The sequence below is a fragment of the Rhipicephalus microplus genome, chromosome X (genome assembly GCF_043290135.1).
Source record: "Rhipicephalus microplus isolate Deutch F79 chromosome X, USDA_Rmic, whole genome shotgun sequence".
Taxonomy (NCBI): domain Eukaryota; kingdom Metazoa; phylum Arthropoda; class Arachnida; order Ixodida; family Ixodidae; genus Rhipicephalus; species Rhipicephalus microplus.
The window spans coordinates 317,931,272-317,947,758 of record NC_134710.1 but is presented as its reverse complement, the minus strand read 5'-3'; the positions used below and the strand labels follow the sequence as shown (position 1 = coordinate 317,947,758).

The following is a 16,487-nucleotide window of genomic DNA, read 5'->3' as shown; positions in this document are numbered from 1 at the left end:
CAATGCCTCCACCGCCCCCTCCCCCCCACGTACGTGCTAACGCATCCGACACATCCAGGAACGTTCTGCGGCACGGACGAAGTTGACGTTGACGACTGGATAACTGACTACGAACGCACCAGCGCGCTCAACCGGTATGACCCGCCTCTCATGCTGGCCAAGGTGCTGTTTTACCTGAAAGGCACGGCCAAGGTCTGGTACGAGAACAATGAGGAGGAGATCGGCAGTTGGGACACATTCAAGGAGAAGCTTCGTGACATATTTGGGAAGCCCATCGGTCGAAAGGCGTCTGCAAAGGGGGAGTTGTCTATATACGTGCTCAGACGTCCACAGAGCCGCATATCTCATATATTGTTATGACCGCCATCGGTAGGCGCCATGCTGTCGCTGAGAAGCGTAGCCGGGCCGCGTTCCCACGCCTGGAACCCAGGTTTTCTTGGAACCAGCGTCGAGAGCTGACGGGGGAGCGGTGCTCTTTTAATCCTCAAACAAGTAGCCGACTCGCCGGATGCCTATGCCCGCCAGGTATTGTCCCTGCTAGCCGGCGGATGAGACGTCGTGTCGCCACGAAGCTGTAAGCCGTTCCAGAGGGGACAACAAAGACAGCGTCTTCCTTTGAAGAAACGGCGACCGCCGCCACAAAGTGCCCTGCTAATTGAGCGGACAAATTGGCGGACCGTTTGATGTCTGCTGTCCGAAGCTTGGGACCCCTCGACCAGCGACACACACGACGAGCAAGAGCCCCTCCGGCGTTACCTTTCAGTGCAGTGATCTTGACGCAAAATTGGATGTTCACGTGCGCCGTGCATGCTCGTACCCCTCACCTGTTGTGTGTGTGTGTGATTGGTGTTCCACTGAAGAAGGAGGAGCCCGACAGGGCTTATAACGGCGCCGCAGAGTGCAGGACGTCGCTCTGAACCAAGTAAAGGTTCAACCACCACGTTCGTAGTTTGTGAAGGCTCTAAACTGTGTAGCGGTTCAACCACCACGTTCGTGGTTTGCGAACTCTTAACCTCATGCTGTAAATATTTGTAAATAGTGCCACAAACCTGTTTGTTTTTCGTATCCCCATCTCGTAAGCGTTCGTTTCCTCAACCCGAAGCTACACCACGCTACCACAAGAGACCGGGTTTTGTTTTCGTATCCTCCAGCGACCTTCCTTCCGACCCACAACAACTGGTTGGCAGCGGTGAGATACGACTCACCACCCGAGTCACGACAACTGGTGGCAGCGGTGGGATACGACTCAGCACCCCGAGTCACAACAACTGGTGGCAGCGGTAGGATCCCCAGCAACACGGGTCATCTACGGTGGGATTCGAAGCTACAAGTGACAACAACAGTCGGCCCAGGAGAAGCAGCTGGCTCGAAACATGGATCACGTATGGGTGAGTTCTTGGCTTTTCCTTTGAGTGAACCAGGTTCTAAAAGAGGGTTAAATTTTAGAACTTGTAGTTAACTTTGCCGAAAGACTCAGTTTCGCCGTTTCGGAAAGTTATTTTGGAAGTAGCGAGCAGTCAGTACGATCATGGACTTACGGGAGCTGCAGAAGTCCGACTTGTTGCGGTTGTGTGAGGAATTGGGGATCGATACAAAGGGTTTGGCACGGAAACCCATAATCATTCAAGCGATTAATGATTTGGGGGCTGATGATGAGGAACTAAGTGAAGAATGGGACCTCATCATCGAAAGAAAACTAAGAGCAGCTCAGATGGAAGGAAAGAGTGAAGACGAAAGAGAAGGCCTCAAGCTAAAGTTTTTCAAACAAGACTATGAGTTGAGGAAGAGGCTGGGACCCCAGCAAAGAGTACTACTTCTCGAAAATGAGGCAGAGTTCGAGATGTCTAGGTACATGCAGCCATATGAGGTATCATGGGATATGGGCCTGTATCTTAGACTCTTTGAACGAAAGTGTAGTCAACTGAAGTGTGAGCGAGACACCTGGTCTCAGAAGCTACGCACGGTTCTGCCCTGCGAGGCAGCGGACGTTGTTTCGCGACTCAGTGAGCAGCACGCGAACAACTACGAAGTTGTGAAAGCAGAGCTAATCAGAAGATTTGGAAATTCTGTTATCAAAAAGAAAGAAAGACTCAGACCAGAGTCTGAAAGCGAGGCGCGTCGCAAAGAGCCGGAAGTTCAGGCGCGTCGGAAAGCGCTGGACATTGAAGCGCGTCATGAAAGGCCAGAACCAGAAATCACGCTAGAAAAGGGCCTGCATATTCTCGAATGCATCAATGTAAATGATGTAGAGAACGAGGCGTTGGCCAGTCTCGAGGTGGAGACAGTATCAAAAGACGGTCGTTGCGAGGATGAGGTGTGTGCCATCAGCCCTAATGGGCTCAGTAAGGAGCTGGAAACCATCCCCATGCCTCGACAGGACGTCTCGAGATCGTCACATGCAGATAGGGTAAGCACAGTGGCTAAACACAGCGAGAGCGCGATGCTTCAGGAGTGCAGCGATGCCATCGGAGAGGGCCCAGTTAATGGTTTCATCAGCATTAACAAAGATAATTTGGCCCGGCAGTCCGTCATGACACCTAGTATAAAATGTTTGAGCGTGGGGGAAAACGTAGCACTAGCTCCAACGAGCTTCCCAACCCCTCAGTTCCCAACGCGACATGATGATGGCATCGAGAGAAAGGGGGCAAGCAAACATCGCCGAAAACGAAAGAAGCGGAAGCGCACCGCACTGTGTAAGCCTAGGGCAGATCCCACTCCATCTCGAGAAAGACGAAGGGCTAGGCCGTTCATCCGTTCCAGGAAACGTCCATGGTGGCGTTCCGAGAGGCACAAGCCGCAAGCCAGGTGTAGAGGGGGGAAACGAGGTGCGTTACCCCAACGAAAAGCGCGGTTGCGTTCGACGACTTCGGGAAAGCGGCCTTGCCCGAAGGATCAAAGTCGAAAGCGCAGAGTGGTTAAAAACCGCGTCGGGGCGAACACAAAGGGACAGTGGCCCCAGTTTTCCCCCTGTTTCTGGCGTCCCTTTCAAATTCCTGACGGGAACAGGCCGAAGTGGAAAATGAGGTGTGACGGCAGTGCACTGCTTAGTGTTTGTGCATTTTGTAGCCTCCGGCGTGCTCCAAAACTGCCGGGACCACGACCCCATCGTGTGCGATTCAGAGGAATCTAGTTGAGAAAAGGGGGCGGTCAGTTTTAACAATGGTTGCACGTGCGTGTTAAAAATGGCTACTGATTATTGAATCGGAGATGCATATTGGTCTGTTTAAGTTTGTAGGTTACAAGATGCGGTCTTAATTTTTTTTAAAAAAAGGGAAACCGCCGAACCAAAGGCTGAAAGTCAGCATCGAATTAGTTTAATCACGAGTGCGAAAATTTGCGTAAGGTAAAAACCGAGAAAAAGTGTTATTTTCGAGTGTTTTTAAGGTTTAGTGTTATATCGTATGCCACTGTCAAGTGGATTTGGAGTGAACGAGCATTTGAAGGAAGATGTTAACACAGACCAAGTGATTCGTAAAATGATTAAGTTTGGCGCGACACGGTAGAGTTTCCGTTGCGCGCATTGAGAATCTTATTGCACGGTTTTGGCATAAAACCTATGCAATTGCTTTTTAGGTGTTTTTACGTAGAATTACTTTTGTGTTGTACACGTTGTGTTACAACGTAACGTTTGAAAGAATTTAGACAAACTGTGATGGATTAAGCGTTTTGGTTAGTAGTACCGTGTAGCTTGCAACGCTGTTGGAATGGGAGTAATTAAGGAGCTCAGGCGAGCCCAGTGGTTTTTTTTACTTCGAAGCGTTTGCATAAGCAGGTAACTTTAACCAAACGAACCTTCAAGAAAGCAGCGTTTGTCGCCTAAGTTTTGTCGATGTTTTCTGCCAAAAATAATCGATCGAGTGACCATGAGAAGATCATCAAGCTTTCCCTAACCGTTGAGGTAGACCGTTAGGTCACAGCTTAGGTTAAGCTTTCGGGAGGCTGGTGAGCTTTATGTCCCAGTGGTAGACAATTATGGGCGGTCGTAAACAAAGACGGACGTTCGGACAAAATTAGCGCTCACTGAATCCGAGTTCCTGACTGATGCTCTCAGCGGGACAGAACCGATGAAAGTAGTCAGTGATTAAAAGGAGGAGGCAGCCTTCTTAAGTGAAGAGGCAATACTGATCGTCATCCGGTTTTGAAAGCTTCTGTTGACTACCGAGAATTAACGGTTTGGTGTTATGTGAGAGATCGAGGCCTAGGTGCCGTTCTATGTCAGGACGACAGTGGTAACAGGCAAAGCTGCGCTTTACTTGAGCCAGAATTTGGGCTCTCGTGAGATAACGTACTGCGCTTCAGGATAGGAGTGCGCTTACCTTGTGTAGGCCATTTCTAAGTTGCAGCGTTATCTCGGAGGTGCTAAATATAAAGTAGATACAGACCATTGTCCCCTTGGCTGCAAACCATGACATCGTAGAACAGTCGCCTTGTGAGGCGGAGCTTGATCCTTCAAAAGTATAATTTTGGCATTTGTTGTGATCCCGGGGTGCTGAGTCGTATCTCACCTCCGACGACCAGTTGTTGCGGTCGAAAGGAAGGTCGCTGGAGGATACGAAAACAAAACCCGGACTCTTGTGGTAGCGTGGTGTAGCTTCGGGTTGAGGAAACGACCGCTTACAAGATGGGGATACGAAAAACAAACAGGTTTATGGCACTATTTACAAATATTTACAGCATGAGGTTAAGAGTTCACAAACCACGAACGTGGTGGTTGAACCGCTACACAGTTCAGAGCCTTCACAAACCACGAACGTGGTGGTTGAACCTTTACTTGGTTCAGAGCGACGTCCTGCACTCTGTGGCGCCGTTATAAGCCCTGTCGGGCTCCTCCTTCTTCAGTGGAACACCAATCACACACGCACACAACAGGTGAGGGGTACGAGCATGCACGGCGCACGTGAACATCCAATTTCGAGTCAAGATCACTGCACTTAAAGGTGGCGCCAGAGAGGCTCTTGCTCGTCGTGTATGTCGCTGGTCGAGGGGTCCCAAGCTTCGGACAGCAGACATCAAACGGTCCGCCAATCTGTCCACTCAATTAGCAGGGCACTTTGTGGCGGCGGTCGCCGTTTCTTCAAAGGAATACGCTGTCTTTGTTGTCCCCTCTGGAACGGCTTACAGCTTCGTGGCGACATGACGTTTCATCCGCCGGCTAGCAGGGACAATACCTGGCGGGCAGAGGCATTCGGCGAGTCGGCTACTTGTTTGAGGATTAAAAGAGCGCCGCTCCCCCGTCAGCTCTCGACGCTGGTTCCAAGAAAACCTGGGTTCCAGGCGTGGGAACGCGGCCCGGCTACGCTTCTCAGCGACAGCATGGCGCCTACCGATGGCGGTCGTAACAGCTTCCCCCTCGCCAGATGAGTCACGGAGGGCAGCGGTCAACACTGCTGCTCGCAGGGACGACGAAAGGGTCCGTAGTCGAATCCCAAGAACTGGCCTTCGCTTGTGGCATGGTCTGAGTAAATGCCGAATCTTCGACACCGTTTCTGAAACTGGACCACATGTACAAGCAAGCACTCGGCCCCCTTCGAACAAACCCAAGCCAAAAGAGGGATGGGAAACCAATTTTTCATTGCTAGCTTTAATAAAAAGCTCGCACTCAAAACTCTCAGGACTCACTTGCGCTGAGAAACCAAACGTGCTACCTTACATATTTACATAATAAGATGCACGACAAAAAAAAACTAACTTATCAATTTTGATACACCAAGAGCACTCCAGAATGGTTTAGAAAGAGCGGCTGAGCGCGTCCGCGTTTCCATTCAATTTGCTCTTTACAATGCCAAAATTATACTTTTGAAGGATCAAGCTCCGCCTCACAAGGCGACTGTTCTACGATGTCATGGTTTGCAGCCAAGGGGACAATGGTCTGTATCTACTTTAAATTTAGCACCTCCGAGATAACGCTGCAACGTAGAAATGGCCTACACAAGGTAAGCGCACTCCTTTCCTGAAGCGCAGTACGTTATCTCACGAGAGCCCAAATTCTGGCTCAAGTAAAGCGCAGCTTTGCCTGTTACCACTGTCGTCCTGACATAGAACGGCACCTAGGCCTTGATCTCTCACATAACACCGAACCGTTAATTCTCGGTAGTCAACAGAAGCTTTCAAAACCGTATGACGATCAGTATTGCCTCTTCACTTAAGAAGGCTGCCTCCTCCTTTTAATCACTGACTACTTTCATCGGTTCTGTCCCGCTGAGAGCATCAGTCAGGAACTCGGATTCAGTGAGCGCTAATTTTGTCCGAACGTCCGTCTTTGTTTACGGCCGCCCATAATTGTCTACCACTGAGACATAAAGCTATCTAGCTTTTCTGAATCTTTGGCCTACACTGTGGCCAATATACTCTTAATTTGCTCAGAATTAAAAAAGCTTACTGTTTCGCTCATATGATCACTTGACCAATCGCTCTTCAAAATATAGCCAACAAAACATTGCTTTTTAAAAGGCTCATTTGGTTAAAGTTACCAGCTTATGCAAACGCTTCTGAGAGAAAAAAAAGACACTGAGCTCTCCTGAGCTTTTTAATTACTACTCTCATTCCTACAGCGTTGCAAGAAACACGGCACTACTAATCAAAACGCTTAATCCTTCGCAGTTGGTCTAACGACTTATTCTTACGTTACGTTGTAACACACAGTGAACGACATAAAAGTAATCCTAGGTGCAGTACTCAACAAAAGCACCTCACAACAATTAATGCTAAAACCATGCACCAATGGTTCTCAATTCTCATAGCGCGCAACGACAGCTCCTCTGTGTTGCGTCAAACTCTATCATTTTACGAAGTCGGTAGGTTTATTCTAACTCTTCCTCAATCGCTCATTCACGCCACATCCACATGACAGTGAAAGCACGCAATATGAGACTAAACCTTTGAAACACTAAAAAAATAAAACATTTTGTTCAGTTTTTTTTTGGTATATTCGTAGAAATGATTAAAGCTCTTCTAGTTCGGCGGTTTTCTTTCTGCAAACTTTACATCAAATTTTGTAACCTATACACAATTAAAATGACTCTAATTTGCATCGCCAATGCAACACTGAGTAGCAATATTTAACATGCCTGTGCAAAAGTTACTCGAACTGACCGTTCCCCCTTTTCTCATGGTTCCTTTATTCGTACACGATGGGGTCGCGGTCCCGGCGGTTTTCCTGCACGCCAGAAGCTACAAAATGCACAAACTCTAAGCAGTGCACTGCCGTCACACCTCATTTTACACATCGGCCTATTCCCCGTAGGAATTTGAAAGCGACGCCAGAAGCTGGGGGGGGGGGGGCCTGTGCCATTTCCTCTTTGTATTCACCCCTGCGCGGTATTTAGCCACTCTGTCCTTTCGACTTTGACCCTTCCGACAAGGCCGCTTTCCCGAAGTCGTCGAACTGAACCGCGCCTTTCCTTGGGGTGACGCACCTTCTTTTCCCCCTCCAAATCTGGCTTGCCGCTTCGGTCTTCTTGAACGCCACCATTGACGTTTCCTTAAACGGATTAGTGGCCTACCCTTTCTTTGTTGGGACGGAGTGGGACCTGGCTTAGGCCTACGCAGTGCAGTGCGCTTCCGCTTCTTTCGTTTTCGGCGATGTTTGCTTGCCCCCTTTTTCTCGATGCCATCATCAAGTCGCGTCGGGAACTCAGGGGTTGGGAAGCTCGTTGGAGCTTGTGCTACAATTTTCCCCGCGCTCAAACATTTTGAACTCGGTGTCACGACGGACTGCCGGGCCAAATTATCTTTGTTAATGCCGATGAAACCATTAACTGGGCCCTCTCCGATGGCATCGCTGCACTCCTGAAGCGTCGCGTTCTCACTGTGTTTAGCCACTGTGCTAATCCTATCTGCATGTGACGATCTCGAGACGTCCTGTCGAGGCATGGGGATGGTTTCCAGCTCCTTACTGAGCCCATTAGGGCTGCTGGCACACACCTCATCCTCGCAAGGACCGTCTTTTAATACTGTCTCTACCTCGAGACCGGCGAAGGCCTCGTTCTCTACATCATTTACATTGATGCATTCGAGAATATGCGGGCCCTTTTCTAGCGCGATTTCTGGTTCTGACCTTTCATGACGCGCTTCAACGTCCAGCGCTTTCCGACTCGCCTGAACTTCCGGCTCTTTGCGACGTGCCTCGCTTTCAGACTCTGGTCTGAGTCTTTCTTTCTTTTTGCTAACAGAATTTCCAAATCTTCTGATTAGCTCTGATTTGATAACTTCATAGTTGTTCGCGTGCTGCTCACTGAGTCGCGCAACAACGTCCGCTGCCTCGCAGGGCAGAACCGTGCGTAGCTTCTGAGACCAGGTGTCTCGCTCACACTTCAGTTGACTACACTTTCGTTCAAAGAGTCTAAGATACAGGCCCATATCCCATGATACCTCATATGGCTGCATGTACCTAGACATCTCGAACTCTGCCTCATTTTCGAGAAGTAGTACTCTTTGCTGGGGTCCCAGCCTCTTCCTCAACTCATAGTCTTGTTTGAAAAACTTTAGCTTGAGGCCTTCTCTTTCGTCTTCACTCTTTCCTTCCATCTGAGCTGCTCTTAGTTTTCTTTCGATGATGAGGTCCCATTCTTCACTTAGTTCCTCATCAACAGCCCCCAAATCATTAATCGCTTGAATGATTATGGGTTTTCGTGCCAAACCCTTTGTATCGATCCCCAATTCCTCACACAACAGCAACAAGTCTGACTTCTGCAGCTCCCGTAAGTCCATGATCGTACTGAGTGCTCGCTACTTCCAGAAATAACTTTCCGAAACGGCGAAACTGAGTCTTTCGGCAAAGTTAACTACCAGTTCTAAAATTTACCCTCCTTTAGAACCTGGTTCACTCAAAGGAAAAGCCAAGCACTCACCCATACGTGATCCATGTCTCGAGCCAGCTGCTTCTCCTGGGCCGACTGTTGTTGTCACTTGTAGCTTCGAATCCAACTGCTGCCCACCAGTTGTTGTGGATCCCACCTCCGGTTGACGAAGGAAGAAGCAGGACGTTGGAGGATGCGAAAAACAGAACAGGGACTCTTGTGGTAGCGTGGTGTAGCTTCGGGTTGAGGAAACGACCGCTTACAAGATGGGGATACGAAAAACAAACAGGTTTATGGCACTATTTACAAATATTTACAGCATGAGGTTAAGAGTTCACAAACCACGAACATGGTGGTTGAACCGCTACACAGTTCAGAGCCTTCACAAACCACGAACGTGGTGGTTGAACCTTTACTTGGTTCAGAGCGACGTCCTGCACTCTGCGGCGCCGTTATAAGCCCTGTCGGGCTCCTCCTTCTTCAGTGGAACACCAATCACACACGTACACAACAGGTGAGGGGTACGAGCATGCACGGCGCACGTGAACATCCAATTTCGAGCCAAGATCACTGCACTTAAAGGTGGCGCCAGAGAGGCTCTTGCTCGTCGTGTGTGTCGCTGGTCGAGGGGTCCCAAGCTTCGGACAGCAGATATCAAACGGTCCGCCAATCTGTCCGCTCAATTAGCAGGGCACTTTGTGGCGGCGGTCGCCGTTTCTTCAAAGGAATACGCTGTCTTTGTTGTCCCCTCTGGAACGGCTTACAGCTTCGTGGCGACATGACGTCTCATCCGCCGGCTAGCAGGGACAATACCTGGCGGGCATAGGCATTCGGCGAGTCGGCTACTTGTTTGAGGATTAAAAGAGCGCCGCTCCCCCGTCAGCTCTCGACGCTGGTTCCAAGAAAACCTGGGTTCCAGGCGTGGGAACGCGGCCCGGCTACGCTTCTCAGCGACAGCATGGCGCCTACCGATGGCGGTCGTAACACATTGTAAAGAGCAAATTGAATGGAAACGCGGACGCACTCAGCCGCTCTTTCTAAACCATTCTGGAGTGCTCTTGGTGTATCAAAATTGATATTTTAGTTTTTTCGTGCATCGTATGTAAATTTGTAAAGTAGCACGTCTGGTTTCTCAGCGCAAGTGAGTCCTGAGAGTTCTGAGTGTGAGTTTTTTGTTAAGGCTAGTGAAGAAAATTGGTTTGCCATCCCTCTTTTGGCTTGGTTTGTTCGAGGGGGGCCGAGTGCTTGCTTATGCATGTGGTCGAGTTTCAGAAACGGTGTCGAAGATTCGGCAATCACCCGGACCATGCCACAAGCGAAGGCCAGTTCCTGGCATTCAACTACGGACCCTTTCATCGTCCCTGCGAGCAGCAGTGTTGACCGCTGCCCTCCGTGACTCATCTGGCGAGGGGGAAGCTGTTATGACCGCCATCGGTAGGCGCCATGCTGTCGCTGAGAAGCGTTGCCGGGCCGCGTTCCCACGCCTGAAACCCAGGTTTTCTTGGAACCAGCGTCGAGAGCTGACATGGGAGCGGCGCTCTTTTAATCCTCAAACAAGTAGCCGACTCGCCGGATGCCTATGCCCGCCAGGTATTGTCCCTGCTAGCCGGCGGATGAGACGTCGTGTCGCCACGAAGCTGTAAGCCGTTCCAGAGGGGACAACAAAGACAGCGTCTTCCTTTGAAGAAACGGCGACTGCCGCCACAAAGTGCCCTGCTAATTGAGCGGACAGATTGGCGGACCGTTTGATGTCTGCTGTCCGAAGCTTGGGACCCCTCGACCAGTGACACACACGACGAGCAAGAGCCCCTCCGGCGCCACCTTTCAGTGCAGTGATCTTGACGCAAAATTGGATGTTCACGTGCGCCGTGCATGCTCGTACCCCTCACCTGTTGTGTGTGTGTGTGATTGGTGCTCCACTGAAGAAGGAGGAGCCCGACAGGGCTTATAACGGCGCCGCAGAGTGCAGGACGTCGCTCTGAACCAAGTAAAGGTTCAACCACCACGTTCGTAGTTTGTGAAGGCTCTGAACTGTGTAGCGGTTCAACCACCACGTTCGTGGTTTGCGAACTCTTAACCTCATGCTGTAAATATTTGTAAATAGTGCCATAAACCTGTTTGTTTTTCGTATCCCCATCTCGTAAGCGTTCGTTTCCTCAACCCGAAGCTACACCACGCTACCACAAGAGACCGGGTTTTGTTTTCATATCCTCCAGCGACCTTGCTTCCGACCCGCAACAACTGGTTGGCAGCGGTGAGATACGACTCAACATCCCGAGCCACAACAACTGGTGATCAGCGGTGGGATTTCCAACAACTGGTTGTCAGCGGTGGGATACGACACAGAACCCCGAGCCGCAACAATATATACAGGACGTGCTGGCTCTATGTCGTAAAGTCTACAACGACATGTTGGAGTCCGATAAGGTTGGCCACGTCCTCAAGGGGATAGCGAACGTTGCGTTCAACCTGCTATTGTGCCAGAACTGCGCGACCGTCGAGGAAATTATTTAGAAATACCGGCGTCTGAACAGGCCAAAAGCAGGCGTATTTTAAGATCATTCACTCGATTGCCGAACACCACTGCGACGTCCTCCTGCGAAGATGGACTGACCACTCATCGGCAGTCTTCACCGGCGTCTGAAATTACGCGAATCATCCGGCGGGAAATTGAAGCAATTACACCTGCTCTTCCCACCAACGACCACGTCGATTCGCAAGTACCCCAGGTTTGCTTCGTACAGTCGGTTGTGCGGGAAGAACTCAGCACTTTGGGCTTCGATGTCTGCGCCATTGCTCAGTCTCGATCGATTGGCTTCCGTTCAAGGTCGCTGCCTCGCCCCAGCTCACCGCCCCAGGAACGATCTTTTCCACGCTCTCGCAATCCGGCCGAATGGCGAACGGCGGATGATCGGCCGATCGGCTTTAACTTCCGCCGCATAAGGCACGTCGCACGGTATTGCCGCAACAATTGGTCTTCTTCCCGAACACAGTATAACACTGCTCGCCGCGCCGATAGCTACCGCCTTTTCCAGCCTTCGGCGCCGATCCCCGACAGCTACCGCCGCATTCCACCCTTCGATGCCCCTGATACGGAGCACAGCCGCTCACCGTAGCCTCGACGTCATCAGTCTCGTTCGCCGCCTCGACGTTGCCCGTCGTCTCCTTCTCCTCTACCTAAAGCAAACGCAGAGCACAGCTGAGGATGAAAGAAAGCGATAGCGAGGAGAGGGAACGACAGTGGCGAGACGACATGTTCTGTGGTGTCGCCATAGTGCGCACTAACATGCGTTCAGTGATGATATCGTCACTAAAGTAAACAGTAAGGGTGTCCACAGATACCATGTATGAAAATAAAACACTGCATGAGCAAAGGTCTGCCTGCGGCGGCTGTTGTGGAACGCGCCCATGTGCTACCTTCCACAGTCTCCCGGTCCGCGAGGCAGTAGCGCTATGCTCCATCAGTGATGGTTGGTGTGAAATGGGCTGCATGAAATTGTCTTCGCCAGTCACTCAACTCATAGTTTTTTTCTCTTGGAGGCGCCCTGCTATACTTTTTCGTAGGCATTCCGCACTGCTGGGGTGCGTGTAGTGCTGCATACTATATTGAACGATAGAATTATCGAAATCTGTGCGTGGTAACAGAAGCTGTTACCCTTCAAAAGCCCAGCAGATGGCAGAAAAAAAAAACATTTCTTTTTGAATTTCACCTCCCAGTGATATCAAAGGTCAGTTCCAATCTCCCTGAACATCTTGAAGAAACATACAGCGTGACTCGCCTCACGATGTCTGTTGCGCAGCACTTCTGGCGTCCTTTTGCAATTGTGTTTGAATTTTTATATTTAAAATCGGGAATCTTATTGTATCTGAGAAAGTGCCAAGAATGATTTCAAGTTTTTAGCACAATATGGTGTGGCCTATCTTGCACCATGTGTGACTTCTGTCAAAGGTATGAAAACGCCAGCAAATTTTGTCACTTCCGATCACTAATATAGCCGTTGTGTGTCACTCCAGTCTTAAAACAATCTTGTTCCTTCATATAAAAAAATTATAATGGCTTTTTTGCCATTGCCACTTGTGCAATGATACTGGTGCATTCCACAGTTCGAGAAGAGCTGATGAAAACTGCACGCTTAATTTTTGTCACAGTGCCTCTTTGATGTAAACCATGTACCTATAATAGAGAAAATTGTCTCATTCCGTTCTCTCCAAGTAGTGAGCGACGCAGCTGGTGAAATAAATAAGGTGTAGCTCGTCGTCAAGACTCTGCTCACTTCAGCAACATGACATGACGTCAGTGATACGTCATCGGCGCATAGCCAACGATTGAGCAGGGTGTCCCCAACATGAGCACATGTCATAGCGGAGCGGCGAGAAACTGCGGTTCGAGGAGCACCCTTCCTCTAGTGGTGAAGGAGCGAGATGCTTCGTTCTGACAATACCACTTCTCCCGGTAGTCTGAGGATTTGAAAAATGGCAGAGCGCAGCACAGAGAAATTAAAATGCAGACTGCTCGGCCGGAACTGCATTACTGCATGACCAAGGGGCCATTTCGTGAGGCAAACGACCAATCGACTAGCTTAGTGGCACGTTAAGTTGCCCATGGGCGAGCTTTCGTCACTGCGCATAGAAGGGAGATTGGTCAGAAGGAAAGAGACGTGGGAATTGTTTTTTTCAAAATGAAGGGTCTCCAGGGCATGCAGCGCTGTAACATTCGGAAAATGTAGTCGCTACAGTCTACTGTATGAATTCGCGAACATTTTTGGTGGGTGTAAAAAAAGTACAAGCCTGTTTACTGGCTCTCTAACTCTAACATTTTCTCGTTAAAAACGTACCAGCTGTTTATACACCAATGTATGCGCCCCCTGACGCTTCTCATTAGCATAGAATTCACCAGTTTGATGTCTAAAATTTGGCTTTGCATACTAGATCCCAATATTGTTGTGGCCAGATACGACGCAACTTTGGTTCAGTAGGCTCTCAGGATAAGATCCTCATGCAATTCAACCATTTGACCACTCGCTGGTGCTTGTAGGTATGTCATTTTACTGCCTTGATTTTCTTAATGAGATTTTGCTGTATTCATATCATGAATATAAAAATATTAAAATATTTACTATATCTGTCATTGTTGGCCTATTAAATCATGGACCTATTGCGTACCTCTCCCGGATTTTGACCGTTTCTTCCATTTGTATGGTTGTCATGAAAATCTCCCGGAAATCAAAATTTTCGTGCGTGGCTGCATTGACAAAAATGCAGGTCAATTTACTCCAGGCTTTTCGCGAAACCAGCGCATTTTATTTCAAACGAATTTATGAGGTGTTCATCTAAATAAACAGTAGTCCCAGTGATGCAAAACCGCGGCAGATACGAATTCATGATATTCCCCAGCCAAATTCATGTCTTTATCGGGCCAAAATTGGAATGTTCCGAACACTTTCTCTAATCGCGGCGTGTGATGTGAACTTCAGTACAGAAACTGTCGAACGAAGGTCGATCAAGAGCGGCGTAATCAAAGCTGCAGAAGTACGCGTGCGACCAGCGCACGCGTGCATTGTCTTGTACAGTGCGTGTCGATGTTGATACAATTGCTGTGGACGAAACCGCGGTCGTTCTTGACACGATCATGTATGGCAACGAGGTTACTGACAGTACTTTAAAAGTGTGCGCGCATCCAACACTCGACCAGTTGAAGCAACGCATTCTTTCACAAATTGTGTGGGCAAGAGCGCGGCAGATTTGATCATAGATAGCATAAAGCGACTTAGTTTTGAAGGCATGTGCACAGCCCATCCTCACGGATTGAAAAGGGAACTACATTTTGCCACAACCCTCATGCACAAAACCGCGGCGGAGGTGGCGCGATAGTGATCTACAAGCTCAGAGGAGACGTAGGTAATGCAGCCGTAGATTAAAGGCAGTAAAAACGTAAAAAGATCCCGTGTACTCAGATTTGGGTGCACGTTAAAGAACCCCAGGTGGTCAAAACTTTCGGAGCCCTCCACTACGGCGTCTCTCATAATCAAATGGTGGTTTTGGGACGTTAAACCCCACAAATCAATCAATCAATCAAAAACGTAAAAAGAAGGTTAAAAGTGTTTTGGTGTTCCTGTCCAAAGAATCTAGTAGCGAGCAAAGCCAAAGCTTTGACAAGCGCTTTTGCGGCAGCCAGCTGTGCCATCCCGTTCGTTCATGTGTGCCCCAGGATGACATACGTGAGATGATTAAATGGAAATAGATTTTACTAATTATTTTAATGAAGCGAAATTTTGGGAGTACTATTCGCGCTCCCCCTTTGAGAGACTCACCTTAGTGGGAAACCTACCTCGTTTGGCCACTCCAAGCTATTATAAGACCACAATACCGATGTTGGCGCTTGTGATTGGGACCTCCCTCTCTTCCCACACAGACACTCTAGATTTGCACGATGTCCTTTTTTTCTTTTGGTGCCAAAAAAAGGGGGAGGGAAATAACCCAGCGCGTCAAGCCACTCCTCCCCCTCTTGAGGAAATCTCCGGATTCAGAATCCTTCAACTTGGCAGATATGCGATTAGTTTCATACATAAACAACAGTTCCTGTTTTGGTTTCTAAAGGCAGATTTAGTGTCTTTAGCTCATTATTTGAGAATTGAAAATTATTTTTTATGGTCCTGGTGATATTCTGTTATTTGTTAGTATCTGTTGGTGTCACGTATATTTATTATTCAATGATAATGTTGCAGTTTTTCACCTTGCGGGATGGCAGCGAGGAGTGCCTTGTACTAGGACGAGAAGAAAGATCTTGAAGCTGTTGTGACTAAATAAATGCAGCAAGATGCAGCTGGGGCATCTAACTGGGGCGGCGGGCGGCTACCTACCTTCTTGGACAAGCTTTGTTGGATGACAGCACTGACCTATCATGCAGAAATGTAATGTTGTGTACAATAGTGTGAGGACTAATTGTACATAAATGCAATTTATTTGTTTGATCTGTCTTTTGTGTTTCATTCGTCGCCGTCAAAGGCATTCTTTTCTCCTTCTGGGGTAGAACCGGTGCGGCATTCATGCATTTGTGCACTAAACTTGTTTACCTGTGCCACTCTGCACCAAACCACTCCTGTTATTTAAGCGCTGTACTACACTGCTGCACCCGAATATATGCGAAAGGTGCAACAAACATTAAGCCTCATGCTGAGAAACGTGGCTGAAACATTGCGTTCTTGATTTATTGAAATAGTCGGGGTTCGGGGTTCCATTAATTATGGCTCTGATTGTTGGAGGTTGGATCAGCAGGTGTATAAGGGCCACTGAAAAAAGAAGAAAAACGAGAAGAAAAAAAGTGGCAGCATTACTCGACTAGCCTCGACAAGGGAACCTTTCAGACATTTCTACTCTCACTTTTCAGTCTTTCTTATTCTTTTTTTTCCACGCTACTGGCCGATGTTCGCGGGCCCAGTGCTACTAGGGTAGCATTTCTTATCTCTTCAGGATCGTCATGTGGCACCCTCATTAGGGTGCTTCATCTTTTTAAAGACGATAGTCTTTCTTGAGGACCTTCAACGCAAAAATTTTGGTCTGTCTGTCTGTCTGTCTCTTTGACCACTCTTAAGAGCATCGGGTACTTTAAATGGCCCACCCCATCCATAGCGCCCACCAATATTGCTCAGAATTCAGCATTCATACTTGTGCAATTGTCCATTAAAAAGC

At 48.7% G+C, this 16,487-nt stretch overlaps 1 protein-coding gene across 11 annotated transcripts in view; it reads left to right on the top strand.

The window, feature by feature from the left end:
* Positions 1-15,769, top strand: part of LOC119185246 (uncharacterized) — a 312,525-nt gene extending 296,756 nt beyond the window's left edge. For all 11 annotated transcript variants that reach the window (XM_075879550.1, XM_075879553.1, XM_075879554.1 and 8 more), the window contains one exon: positions 15,524-15,769. Coding sequence is in view for 2 of the 11 variants with exons in the window: in XM_075879553.1 (XP_075735668.1) it covers positions 15,524-15,586 (63 nt within the window). In the remaining 9 variants the exon portion in view is untranslated. The remainder of the gene's footprint in view (positions 1-15,523) is intronic.
* The last annotated feature ends 718 nt before the right edge of the window (positions 15,770-16,487 follow it).